The sequence below is a fragment of the Macaca thibetana genome, chromosome 20 (assembly GCF_024542745.1).
Source record: "Macaca thibetana thibetana isolate TM-01 chromosome 20, ASM2454274v1, whole genome shotgun sequence".
NCBI classification, from domain to species: domain Eukaryota; kingdom Metazoa; phylum Chordata; class Mammalia; order Primates; family Cercopithecidae; genus Macaca; species Macaca thibetana.
In genome coordinates this window covers 45,455,296-45,469,578 of record NC_065597.1, presented here as the reverse complement: position 1 = coordinate 45,469,578, position 14,283 = coordinate 45,455,296, and the positions used below count along the sequence as shown (strand labels likewise).

At 39.9% G+C, this 14,283-nt stretch overlaps 1 protein-coding gene across 2 annotated transcripts in view; it reads right to left on the bottom strand.

Moving 5' to 3' along the window:
- Positions 1-14,283, bottom strand: part of SHCBP1 (SHC binding and spindle associated 1) — a 41,370-nt gene that overhangs the window by 15,299 nt on the left and 11,788 nt on the right. For both annotated transcript variants that reach the window (XM_050773484.1, XM_050773485.1), the window contains exons 5-10: positions 13,471-13,563; positions 9,089-9,322; positions 8,840-9,008; positions 8,407-8,527; positions 4,726-4,857; positions 114-232 (exon numbers count right to left, since the gene is read on the bottom strand). In XM_050773484.1, the coding sequence (XP_050629441.1) occupies positions 114-232; positions 4,726-4,857; positions 8,407-8,527; positions 8,840-9,008; positions 9,089-9,322; positions 13,471-13,563 (868 nt within the window). The remainder of the gene's footprint in view (positions 1-113; positions 233-4,725; positions 4,858-8,406; positions 8,528-8,839; positions 9,009-9,088; positions 9,323-13,470; positions 13,564-14,283) is intronic.

Sequence of the window (14,283 nt, the reverse complement as noted above, 5' to 3'; positions counted from 1 at the left end):
CTTGGTAGAAATGACTGTCTGAAGAGAGTGGGAGTACGCACATACATCTTGGTCCCATATTTCATATTTTCATTTACAACTTAAACCCAAACTACTACTCCAAGAGCTTCTACCTTGGCGCCATATAAATCCGAGTTCTTCATTAGAAACTCTGCCGATGTCCGCACTGTGACTCCGGTCGTCTCACACTGCAGCACACAGTTTTCCAGCGTAGTCTTACCACGGTGAACAACTGGGATGAAAATACATGCTGACTGCTTTAAGAAGTAATGTGCCTTTCCCAATGTTAGAGATAGCCTGGTGCTGACATTAGTTATGGTCTAAATATTTCTCAATGGCAATCATTTAAATATTCTTACCTAAATTACAAATTCATAAAATATAAAACAATGACTATTTTGAGTTATTTTCTACAATCCAAAAACAACTATCTTTAAAAAGAATGACTTGACCTCAGATACAAAAGTACTTTCCATCACCAGAAAAAAAAAGCATCAGAGAGCAATTTTGCTGAGTATCTTGGAAGAAAAAGGCTTTGATTCAAGAAAGGGGATACAAAGATTCCAGGAAACAAGCACTACTCCAGGGTGGAGATAACTTCATTCTAGTGCTACCTTGAATACAGAGAACACAGACCACAACACTGGAAAGCTTTAAAAGAAAAAAATCACCACACAGAAAAGAAACTAATATTAAACAACAAATTCTCATGAATAGGCTATTTTTCACTTCAGGGTTAAGACTGCTAAGTCGTCACACTATGTACACAAAAAAATAATTTTTTAGGCCGCATGCGGTGGCTCACACTTTGGGAGGCCGAGGGGGGAGCAGATCACCCAAGGTCAGGAGTTCAAGACCAACCTGGCCAACATGGTGAACCCCGTCTCTACTAAAAAATACAAATATTAGCCGGGCGTGGTGACGGGTACCTGTAATCCCAGCTACTTGGGGGCTGAAGCAGGGGAATCGCTCGAACCCGAAAGGTGGAGCTTGCAGTGAGCTGAGATCATGCCACTGCACTCCAGCCTGGGCAACAGAGCGAGACCTCCGCCTCTCAGTTTCAAGTGATTCTCCTGCCTCAGCCTCCTGAGTAACTGGGATTACAGGCACCTGCCACCACGCCCAGCTAATTTTTGTATTTTTTAGTAGAGACAGGGTTTCATCATGTTGGCCAGGCTGGTCTCGAACCCCTGACCTCAGGTGATCCACCCACCTCAGCCTCCCAAAGTGTTGGAATTACAGGAGTAAGCCACAGCACCCATTCTAAATGAGTAATTTTTTTTTTTTTTTTTTTTTTTTTTTTTTGAGATGAAGCCTCACTCTGTTGCCTGAGCTGGAGTGCAGTGGTGCGATCTTGGCTCACTGCAACCTCTGCTTCCCGGGTTCAAGGAATTCTCCTGCCTCAGCCTCCAGGGTAGATGGGATCACAGGTGTGTACCACCACACCTGGCTAATTTTTGTATTTTTAGTAGAGACGGGGTTCCACCATGTTCGCCAGGCTGGTCTCAAACTCCTGACCTCAGGTGATCCACCCTCCTCGGCCTCCCAAAGTGCTGGGATTGCAGGTGTGACCCACCACGCCCAGCTTCATAAATAAATAATCAGCCTTCCATACACACTCATACCCCAGAGATATTGCAGGTTGAGTTCCAAACCACCACAATAAAGGAAATATCACAATTGAAGTGAGTCACACATTTTTTTTGGTTTACCAGTGCATACAAAAGTTGTCTATGGGAATCTGGGGTGGGTGGATCACTTGAGGCCAGGAGTCTGAGACCAGCCTGGGCAACAGGGCAAGACTCCATCTCTACAAAATACCAAAATTAGCCAGATGTGGTGACACATGCCTGTAGTCCCAGTTACTTGGGGGGCAGAGGCAGAATTGCTTGAGCCCAGGAGTTTGAGGCTACAGTGAGCTATGATCGTGGTATTACACTCTAGCCTAGATGACAGTGAGACTGTCTCTAAAAACAAAAAATAAATAAAATTTATGTTTATACTAATGAGCATATGAGTTTATACTAATGAGTACTATGTTTATAATGCATCTATTAAGTGTACGAAAGCGTTATGTTTTTTAAAAATGTATACATCTTAATTTAAAATACTTTATTTTGCTAAAACATGCTAACAATCCTCTGAGCTTTCAGCAAGACATAATCTTTTTGCTGGTGAAGGGTCTTACCTCAATGTTGATAGCTGCTTACTGATCGGAATGATGTTTGCTGAAGGTTAAGGTGGCTGTGGCAATTTTTAAAAATAAGACAACAACGAAGTTTGCCACATTGACTGACTCTTCCTTTCATGAAAGGATTTCTCTGTAGCATGTGATCTTGTTTGACAGCACTTTACCCACAGTAGAAAGTTATTCAAAATTGGAGTCAATCCCTTCAAAGTCTGCCTCTGCTTTACCAAGTTTACATAATACTCTAAATCATTTGTTGTCATTCAACCATGTTCACAGCATCCTCCCCAGGAGATTTCATCTCAGGAACCCACCTTCTTCGCTCATCCATAAGAAGCAACTCCTCATCTGTTCCAATTTTGTTACAAGATTGTAGCAATTCAGTCACATCTTGAGGTTCTACTTGCTATCATCAGGCTCTAGTCCTCTTGCTATTTCCACATCTGCAGTTACTTCCTCCATTCAAGTCTTGAACCCCTCAATCATCCATGAGGGCTGGAATCAACCTCTCCAGAACCCACGTTAATGTTGAGATTTTAACCTCCTCCCATGAATCATAAATGTTCTTAATGACATCTAGAATGATGACTTCTTCCCAGAAAGTTTTCAGTTGACTTTGCCCAGACCCATCAGAGGAATCACTATCAATAGCTGGTAGAGCCTTATGAAGTGTATTACTCAAATAGTAAGATTTGAAAGTCGAAATTACTCCTTGATCCATGGGCTACAGAATGGATGTTATTAGGAGACATGAAAACAACATTAATCTCCTGGTACACCTCCATCATTAGTTCTCTGATGAACAGGTACATTGTCAATAAGCAATCATATTTTTTTTTTTTTTTTGAGATGGAGTCTCGCTCTGTCGCCCAAGCTGGAGTGCAGTGGCCCGATCTCAGCTCACTGCAAGCTCCGCCGCCCGGGTTCACGCCATTCTCCTGCCTCAGCCTCCCGAGTAGCTGGGACTACAGGCGCCCGCCACCTCGCCCGGCTAGTTTTTTGTATTTTTTAGTAGAGACAGGGTTTCACCATGTTAGCCAGGATGGTCTTGATCTCCTGACCTCGTGATCTGCCCGTCTCGGCCTCCCAAAGTGCTGGGATTACAGGCTTGAGCCACCGCGCCCGGCCAGCAATCATATTTTTAAAGGAGTCTTTTTTTTTCAGTAGTAAATCTCAATAATGGGCCTAAAATATTCAGTAAACCACATTATAAACAGATGTGCTACCATTCAGGCTTTGTTGTTCCATTTCTAGGGCACAGGCAGAGTAGATGTGGCATAATTCTTAAGGGGTCTAGGATTTTCAGAATAGTAAATGAGCACTGGCTTCAACTTAGAAGTAACCAGTTACATTCACTCCGAACGAGAGTGTCAGCCTGTCCTTTGAAGCTGTGAAGCCAAGCACTGACTTCTCCTCTCTAGCAATGAAAAGTACTAGATGGCATCTTCTTCCAATAGAAGGTTATTTCATCTACACTGCAAATGTGTTGTTTAGTGTATCCACCTTCATCAGTTACCTTAGCTAGATCTTCTGGTTAACTTGCTGTAGCTTGCATCAGCACCTGCTGCTTCACCTTGCACTTTCACGTTACAGAGATGGCTTCTTTCCTTAAACCTCATGAACCAACCTCAGCTAGCTTCAAACTCTTCTACAGCTTCCTCACCTTCTTCAGCCTTCACAGAATTGAAGGAAGTTAGGGCTCTGCTCTGCAATAGGCTCTGATTTAAGGAATATGGTGGCTGATTTGATCTTCTATCCAGACTATGGAAACTTTCTCCATATCAGTAATAAGGCTGTTTCGCTTTCTTATCATTCATGTGTTCACTAGAGTAGTGCTTTTAATTTCCTTTATGAACTTTTCCTTTACATTCAAAACTTCCCCAACTGACACAAGAGACCTAGGTGTCAGCCTGTCTCAGCTTTCGACATGCCTTCCTCACTAAGTTAAACATTTCTAGTTTTTAAATTTAACATGAGAGACACGTGACTCTTCCTTTCACTTGAACACATAGATGCCATTGTAGCGGTTATTAACTGGTCTAATTTCAATATTGCTGTGTCTCAAGGAATAGGGTAGTCCAAAGAGAAGGAGAGAGATAGGGGAGTGGCTGATTGGTGGAACAGTCAGACCCACAAAATTATCAGTTAAGTTCACCATCTCATATGGATATGGTTCATGGCACCCCAAAACAACTATAATAGTAACATCAAAATCACTGCTCACAGATCGGCATATCATCTATAATTAAAAAAAAAAAAAAAAAAGGCTTGCAATATTGTGAGAGTTACTAAAATGTGACACAGAGACACAAGGTAAGCACATGCTCTTGGGAAAATGGTGCCAACAGATTGGCTTGAAACAGGGTTGCCACAACCTTCAATTTGTGGAAAAAAAAAACTCAGTATCTGTGAAGTGCAATAAAACAAGGTATGCCTGTACTCAAGAGTGGCATTTCATTAAATTCTATCTTCCATAGAAAGTACAGTTTTCCTTCAAATCTTAGAACAAACGATACACCAAACATTCAGATACTTACTTAAGATTCCCTCTACAGCATCGTGCTGAACAAATTTTATGCCTGAAATTTTAATATCAGCACCAGTGCAGTCCACAAAAGTGTCGCCTTTGCCCCTCTTTTCTATCACAATGTCATCTGGTAGGCCATATCCTAAGGAAGAGAGAGCAAGAACACTCAAGATGGGTAAGGAAAAACATCTAAACATGAACACTCTAGAATAGGTTTCTCTAGTTCAAATGACTGCAGGTGATAACAAGACCAGTCAACATGTTGCATTTAAATAAAATCTATCTACCCACATATCCTCTTTAATTTAAACCAGGGTATCCAATTTTTAACAATAACAACTCTCTGACTAGTTCCCGTATCAGGAAGACTACCCTATCAACTATCCCACATAAGCTCAGCACTAAATTCACTTACAAAAGTGCTACAAAAAATAAATAATGTTCAAGACCAGCCTAGGCAACATAGTGAGACTCTATCTCTACAAAGATAAAAAAAAATTAGGCGTGGTGGCATGCACCAATTACTCACTACTCAAGGAGGCTAAGGTGGGAGGGTCACTTGATCCCAGAATTTTAAGGCTGCAGTAAGCTATGATCATGCCTTTGCACTCCAGCCTTCATTCTGGGTGACAAAATGAGACCCTATCTCAAAAAATAATAATAATAAGGACTTACAGCTGAGTCAAAGAACTTTCAAGCACTCACCCTTAGAAGTTTGTTTCTAACTCTAACATTCTACGATTCTAATATAAATTACATTTGAAACCTAAGCAGTTCTCAAGATGATCTAAGTTCAATATTCTCTTAAACAGTTGGCTTAAAATCTGACAAACTGACAAGTTACTAGAAAAAAAGAAAACAGTCTACCTCATTAACAAATAAAAAGCATCAGATCAAGGCCAGGTGCAGTGGCGCATGCCTGTAATCCTAGCACTTTGGGAGGCTGAGACAGGTGGATCACTTAAAGTCAGGAGTTCAAGCAGCCTGGCCAACATGGAGAAATCCTGCCTGTACAAAAAATACAAAAATTAGCCGAGTGTGGCATGTGCCTGTAATCCCAGCTTCTCAGGGGGCCAAGGTGGGAGAACTGCTTGAACCTGAGAGGTGGAGGTTGCAGTGAGCCAAGATCGTGCCACTGCACTCTAGCCTGGGTGACAGAGTAAAACTCTGTCTCAGAAAAAGAGCATCAGATCTCGGTCAGGCGCAGTGGCTCATGTCTATAATTCCAGCACTTTGGGAGGCCGAGGCAGGTGGATCACTTGAGGTAAGGAGTTCGAGACCAGCCTGGCCTACATGGAGAAACCTTATCTCTACCAAAACTACAAAAATTAACCAGACATGGGCACCAGTAATCCCAGCAACTGAGGAGGCTGAGCCAGAATCGCTTGAACCCAGGAGGCAGAGGCTGCAGTGAGCTGAGATCACACCACTCCACTCCAGCCTGGGTGACAGAGCAAGACTCCATCTCAAAAAAACAAAAAACAAAAAAAAATCAGATCTGTATAAATCTTACTTGAACCATTAATGCAAGCCAAACATCTGAGTGGGCTTACAAAAAACTGGAGTATCAGAAAACTAAGGAATTTGCTTGACTTCCATTATAAAACAGAACCACATAGACAAAGCTGTAAGAAATAACTCTCATTGTCTAAAGATGAGTCTTTGAGTAAATGAAAGCAGCAGCTGTTTTTAACAAGCAAAGCCACTCAATGTATCTACACTGGAAGAGGACAAAGGCTTCGGGGTCCCTAGAGAATGCAAGGGGACTCCACACACTGGAATGCTACCAGGGGTGGACTCTGGATGCCTGAATTATGAGTGATTTTGTTTCTGATTGTTGTATGTATCTGACTGTACTTTGCATATTTTCTACAATAACCATTGCTTTTTATCATCAGAAAAATTAAAAGTACAAAAAGAATTGCATACTGAGAAAAGATTCTTACACAAATTTTTATATAATTATGTATTTCTTTCCACTTAAAACATAAAACCATCACCTAAAGAATGGATTTTTGAAACAAGAAAGAAAAACCCTATTGTAAGTACTATTGACACCCTGCACATAGTAGGTACTCAATATGTATCTCTTGTTATACGGGTTAGCTAGAGATCACTATCAGATGAGCTTGAATCTAACTCATGAACACTCCATATATGCACACTAGAGATACCATCTGATTCCCCAATTCTCAGACCCATACTGTTAGTCAATATACAGCCATTTTTATACTTAACTATCAGAATTCTATGTCTATTTATGACACTCTGGGAATTACATTAAAACTTCCTCACCAATCTAGGAAGAACCCTTATCTACCATACAAACTATAATATCAGTGTTATTTCCACTACGCCAAAAAATTAAGTGTTTTTATCACAGTGATTTATCTTGCCGATGTGTTATTTATATACACACATCTATTATACATCAAAAATTGGAGAGTAGAAAAGAACAAAAATTATACACATGAAACAAAAAAGGAAGTGAGATGATGTACTAGGAACAGGAGAAAACTAAACTTCCAGCCTCAGTTCTTTATAAGTTTTGACAAGATAAAAAGTATAGCCTAAGCAGTTTCTAACAGCTGCACAAGTCCCAAAATGATATATGATTTTTTGCATTATAAGCTTCACTGCTAACTTGAAACTATTTTGGTAAATAGTTGAACAGGTGTAACTAAATTTGACACGTTATGAATATATACAGGACCAAGATGAACAATTGTAAAGTAACCTAAATTCAGAAATCACTCTAAATGAACAATAAGATTATAACTGTCAAAAAGTTATTTTTTTTTTTAGACAGAGTCTTGCTCTGAAACCCAGGCTGAAGCATAGTGGTATGATCTTGGCTCATTGCAACCTCCACCTCCCAGGTTCAAACGATTCTTCTGCCTCAGCCTCCCGAGTAGCTGGGATTACAGGGTGCAACAATATGCCCAGCTAATTTTTGTATTTTTAGTACCAACAGGGTTTCACCATGTTACCCAGACTGGTCTCAAACTCCTGGCCTCAAGTGATCTACCCACCTCGGTCTCCCAAAGTGCTGGGATTTCAGGCATGAGCCACCGCACCCTGCCCAAAAAGTTATTTTTAATAGAATCTTTCAACATTAATCTTTTCTAAAGTATACTTTGATCAAGACACAAAGTGTAGTATTTGTGACATTCAGCAAGCATTTAGAGAACTAAGATAACTGGTACCAATTTCAAGTTAAATGCCCTTCATTATACCGCTCACAAAAATAAGCTAAGTGTAAAACAACAAACAAAAAGCCATGCACTAACATATCTGCAACATCTATGAGATAAAAGCAAGCAACAAATTTTTAAAATATTAAAATTTTTTAAAATATTGCTAGGAATCTTTTTTTAATTCTAGAAATTAGATTTCCTTTCCATAAACCACCTACAATCTGGAAAGTATGTTTCTTCCTAATGGTCTTTTTTCTATATGAGCCTGTGAACATCTCCCCAACACACACACTGCTACAAAGAACCACAACTTAAGTGGCTGAAACACTGGGTCAACCTCTTTTAGGCTTTCCATGTCCTTAATGCTTCAAGGCAGCTCACTAGAAATCAAACGGGTTCAAATCACATTCTTGAAGTTTCAACAAGATCGGTGATTTATTGTTTACTTAAACATATCAGGTGTGAGAGTTTAGCTGTGTGTCTTCCATACTCACCTTCCAACTCAATGGAGTCAGCAATGGAGAAAGTACCATGTACCACATAATGGCCAGGACAAACAATAACAGTGTCACCTTCGAAGCAGGCATTTATAGCAGACAGTGGATCACTATGAAACTAGAAAACAGTAAGAACACATTTGTAAATATACACTCCCAAAAAAGTAATTTGAGTATTACTCTAGGTACTTTCATGTCTTTGAAAATGGAAGCCAAAAACTGCATATTTAAGCATCTCCTTTGATAACGCACTGACCTAACACATGCCTGGTAAGTGACTACTGAGGACTAAAGGCAGGGCTCTGACTACTTCCCATTGCACAGAAAACCATCTCGGGAAAGCTCCTGTAAATACTTTGTGGGATTTGTGAAAACCTGTGGTGAATCAGAAGGAAAAAAAGCCACCTAAAGCGAGAAACACTCCGTTTACCTGAATTTCTCTTTCTTCCTCACTGGGCTCCTGACAAAGCCTGTCTGTGAGCAGAGACCGCAGGAGACCAGCCACCATGGTGGAGGAGACCACGTGAGTGATCTTCTGACCGCTAGGACGAACACCCTTTGCTTGGATATTAGAATTCTTCTGATAACCGAACACATACCTTAAAGAAACAAAACAGGCCTATCAATAAGACAGCGAGTAAGAAAAGATGCCAACTAAGAATTACAAAGACACACATACCTCAACAAAGGATTCTCAATGAGTTTCAGCTTTTGTTTCAACTGTTCCATCTCCGAATACAATTTTAACCCTTCCACCATGGAGATATTTTCCTGCTCAGAATCAGAGTTACAATTTGACAAACTGCTTCTCAGATTTAAAAATTTCCTGTAACTCTCCTCACATTGAGACAACAGATTGCGGTAGTCAACAATAAGTCCTGATGGAACTCGGTCTTCAAGAATGTCATAATGCCTGAAAGTTTAAAAGCAAATTGAAATCCGCTGCCTTTCAGGCACATTTTCCCATCATTAAAACAGCCCACTTAGCACTCCAAGACCCAGTAAGAAAAGTTTTATAGTATATAACTCAGGTGCATGTTAAGTCTTTCTGAATAGCACTCTAATAATAATAATAATAATAAGTGGAAGTTGTTGGAAGTTTAAAGCACCACTTCCTTAAGGTCACTAATTTTTCTTCTCTTGAGGAGTTGTTTACTTTTTTTTCTTGGATCCAAGTATTTGTGCCTTAGAAACACTGAAAGTTCATGTTGTATAATTTGTAATTATTACTTAATAAGAAATTATTTTCTTCTCATATATTAGATTCAAAAGTTTAATAAGAAGGTGGCAGGGGGTAATTTGGGAGTGGGGGTAGGGAGAGCAGTATCTCAAATTGTTTCACAACAATGTTTAAGATTACTATATTTTTCATGGATCTGAATATGACTTTAAAAATTTATTAAAGGTTACCACATTTATAGGATCAAAAAGTATAAATTACTCAAATAATCTAGTCCCTCCTTCCATTTAAAGCACTATGGCACAAAATTATGCTGAATATTCCCTAGGGAAGATTATTAAAGAATTTTTAAAAATAAGCCCTTGAGATTCTGAGGGGGAGAAAAAGGTGCCATTACTAAACTAGAGAGTGACTGAAACAAAATAACTTTGTACTGGACAACCATACTGGTACTTCAAATGTATTAATTTATAAACTTTCTCAAATATAAAAACAGAACACAGAGTATTTCTAGATGCAATAAAATAATTTGTAAATGCACAATCAAGTTAACGATATAAAATTAATGGGTTTAAAAATAAAGTAAAAGAGGCCGGGCACAGTGGCTCACACCTGTAATCCCAGCACTTTGGGAGGCCAAGGCAGACAGATCACTTGAGCCCAGGAGTTTGAGGCCAGCCTGGGCAACATGGCAAAACCCTGTCACTACAAAAATACAAAAATGAGCCTGGCATGGTGGCATGCATTTGTAGTCTCAGCTACTTGGGAGGTTGAGGTGGGAGGATGGCTTGAGCCCCAGGGGCTAAGGCTGCTGTGAGATCTAATTATGCTACTGTACTCCGTACTCCAGCCTGGGCAACATAGCAAGACCCTGTCTCAAAAAACAAACAAACAAACAAACAAACAAACAAACAGATGCTCAGGGCCCCATCCAGACCAATTAAATGAGTCTCTGGACATAGAGGGGTATTTTTTTAAGTTCCCTGGGGATGCTAATGTGTAGCCAAGAGTGAGCACAATTGCCTTAAATGATTTTTTTTTAAATTTAGTCACACTCTAAATAAGATAGGGAAAAACAAAAGCAAGATAGAACCATATCTTAAACAAATTTAGATCATACTATGAACACTTAAACATTTTAAATGAATAAAAAAGAAACTTTTCCCGCTTTTCAAGTAAGTGAATTAGGTGAAGCTTGAAAAGCAAGGATTTTGTCTACTTTGGTTAATCCAAAAGAAACTGAATGAACAGCTGTGAAAAAAAAAAAAAAGGGAAAAACAAAAAAATTTTTAAATTTTAAAAATAAAAAAAAGAAATTGAGGATGAAATCATGTTCTACTAAGCTGTGAAGATTAAGACTCAAATTTTAAAATAAGTTTCTTAGCATTTCCAGTATCCATGCCCGTTAGCTTATTTCTTTTCATTATATTGATATTTCATAGTCTAGAAGCAATGAACTAACATTTGTGTCTCAGACCCCGAAGTTCTGAAGCAGTGTTGGTTTTTTTCAGACCTCCTTTAGTCACGTATAAGCAGTGTGTTTTGAAGTAGAAAGGAAAAATTTACTGAACAGTACAAAATCCAGACAGTCTGGTTTGATTTTGCCTATTGATAGCCCCACTCCTATCTTAGCCCAGAGACCTTTTTTAAGTCTGCCCACATTTGATAACATTCCGGTCTCTCCATCGAGTACCACCATGTCTTCTGCATAACCACACACAATTCCTCCCTTATGCCTTCCCATCTGCCAGTGATGTACAAGCTATGCATGTAAGTCATTGCTTGTCGTTAGCACATGCAAGGCTGTCAAATCAGAATACAACTTTTTTCCAAGTAAAGATTGAATTTGTCCAATATACGTTATACCTTATATTTCACGTCAATCAAAATCAATCATTTCTTTTTTTTTTTTTTTTTTTTTTTTTTTTTTTTTGAGACTGAGTCTGGCTCTGTCGCCCAGGCTGGAGGGCAGTGGCCCGATCTCAGCTCACTGCAAGCTCCGCCTCCCGGGTTTACGCCATTCTCCTGCCTCAGCCTTTGGAGTAGCTGGGACCACAGGCACCCGCCACCTCGCCCGGCTACTTTTTTTTGTATTTTTTAGTAGAGACGGGGTTTCACCGTGTTAGCCAGGATGGTCTCGATCTCCTGACCTTGTGATCCGCCCGTCTCAGCCTCCCAAAGTGCTGGGATTACAGGCTTGAGCCACCGCGCCCGGCTCTAATCATTTCTTTTCAAGAGCAAGGGTATCAAACCTAGAAAATACTCAAGCTTATTGAAATTTTGGGATTTTATTGAATATGCTATGGAAAAATAGGAAATGCACAATGGAAAAACTGGAAAGCCTAAATAGAAATCATAGCCCATTTATGAAGAGCTAAAATCAGACATACATAATTCTAAGCCAGGTAGAACTATTCATCAGACTTTCAAACTTTTTTTTTTTTTTTTTTTTTGAGACAAGGTCTTGCCCTGTCACCTAGGCTGGAGTGCAATGGTTCAATCACAGCTCATTGCAGCTTCAAACTCCTGGACTCAAGCGATCTTCCTGCCTCAGCCTCCCCAGCAGCTGGGACTATAGGCGTGCCCTACATACCCAGCTAATTTTTTTTTAGGTTTGTAAAGGTGGGGTCTCACTATGTTGCCCAGGCCGGTCTCAAACTCCTAGGGTCAAGAGGTCTTCCCGGGCTGGGCACGATGGCACAGGCCTGTAATCTCAGCATTTTGGGAGGCAGAGGCGGGCAAATCACTTGAGGTCAGGAGTTCGAGACCAGCCTGGCCAACATGGTGAAACTCCATCTCTACTAAAAATACAAAAATTAGCTCAGTGTGGTGGCGTGCACCTGTATTTACAGCTAGTCAGGAGGCTGAGGTGGGAGGGACACTTGAGCCCAGGAGGTTGAGGCTGCAGTGAGGGAGATCATACCGCTGCACTCCAGCCTGGGCAACAGAGTGAGAGCTTGTCTCAAAAAAGTTGTCTTCCTCCTTCAGCCTCCCAAATTACTGGGATTACAGTCACCATGCCAGGCCTCACACATTTTTCTTTTTATTATTATTTACTATTTAAGCCAAGAGAAATTCACTAAATCAACTTGAGCTCCACAAAAATGTAAAGGCCTACTGCCTTATCTTATCATCTTGTCTTTCATACAGGGGGAAAAAAAAATCATCTTTTACCCAGGGAAAAAAATTACCTTCTACAATTATCTTTTTGGAGTGCAAGTTATAATTTCATTCTTATTGCAGCACTGCCTATGAAGTTACTGCTATTGAATACAAGAAAAAATTACTGGTCTTAAAGCACCATCTAGTGGGAAGATAAATACCACATTTAATAAGGTCATTAAGATTTAAGGCAGGAGGCTGACAAAATATCTTAAGGTAGATCTGTTAGTTCAGCCTGCTGTGTTTCACTACAGAAACTTAGAGTAAAGCCATATACCTTTAAAGTATTATTTACAAAATTAAAGCCAAAAAGTCTTATATAATTCAAATAATGTCACTGTTTTTTAAAACAATCAAATTTAACAAAGGGCTTCTTAACCCACTAGTTCAATTGAATTTTATTCAAATTAACAAAACAGTGAGCTACTAATTTAGATGTTCTTGAACTTCCTGCTTTTTGACTCAATTTATAAACACTGAAAGTAGGTTTCTCTGCACTTGTACAAGTTTCACTTAATGACTTGTCAAGGGGTAGTACAATTTGTACATCAGTTGATTTCTGTCTATGAGCTCCTGGAAAGAAAATAGAGAGAGAGAGAGAGAGAGAGAGAGAGAGAGAGAGAGAGAGAGAGAGTGTGTGTGTATCTCACACAGGCAAAATTAAACCATGGGTAACTATTTTTCCAATATGTACAACAAGGTCAGCAATAAATACTTACAATCTTAATCGAGGTTCAACACATCTGACAAAATAATCGTATTCATCCTCCTCTTCTTCATCCCAACTCCTCCAAATGTTTTGGTAGAAAAATCTGAAATGGAACTTAGTATCATTCAAATTCTATCACTGGCTCAAAACATTAAGATTTTGGAGGGGTGAGAGCTAAACAGTAAATCAAAACAATTCTCATAGGAGAATGCTGCATATTTGCTATGGTTGATAGTCATGAGTCACATAACATAGAGACCTTTTTTGGATCTGTTAAAGAAGAGAAGTTTCTCCACATTGGTTTTGTTAGGACTTTTCTTTTTGAGACAGAGTCTCACTCTGTCTCCGGGGCTGGAGTGCAATGGTGTGATCTTGGCTCACTGCAACCTCCACCTCCTGGGTTTAAGTGATTCTCCTGCCTCAGCCTCCTGAATAGCTGAGATGGCACCCACCAACACGCCCAGCTAATTTTTTGTATTTTTAGTAGAGATGGGGTTTCACCATATGGGCCAGGCTGGTCTCAAACTCCTGACCTCGTGATTCACCCACCTCGGACTCCCAAAGTGCTGGGATTACAGGCGTGAGCCACTGCGCCTGGCCAGGACTTTCTTTTTATTGGAAGAATTATTTATTGACCACCAGTACCTGGATGGATGGTAGTGCCATTTGCTGAGACAAAAAACACTGAGAGAGAAACAGGTTTGGGGTTGAAAATAACAGAGGAATATACAGCCCAAAGCTCCAGGGAAAGGTCTGGGCTAGAGACATAAACCTGGTAGCTGTCAACACATTGATGGTGTTAAAGCAATGTATAAGATCACGT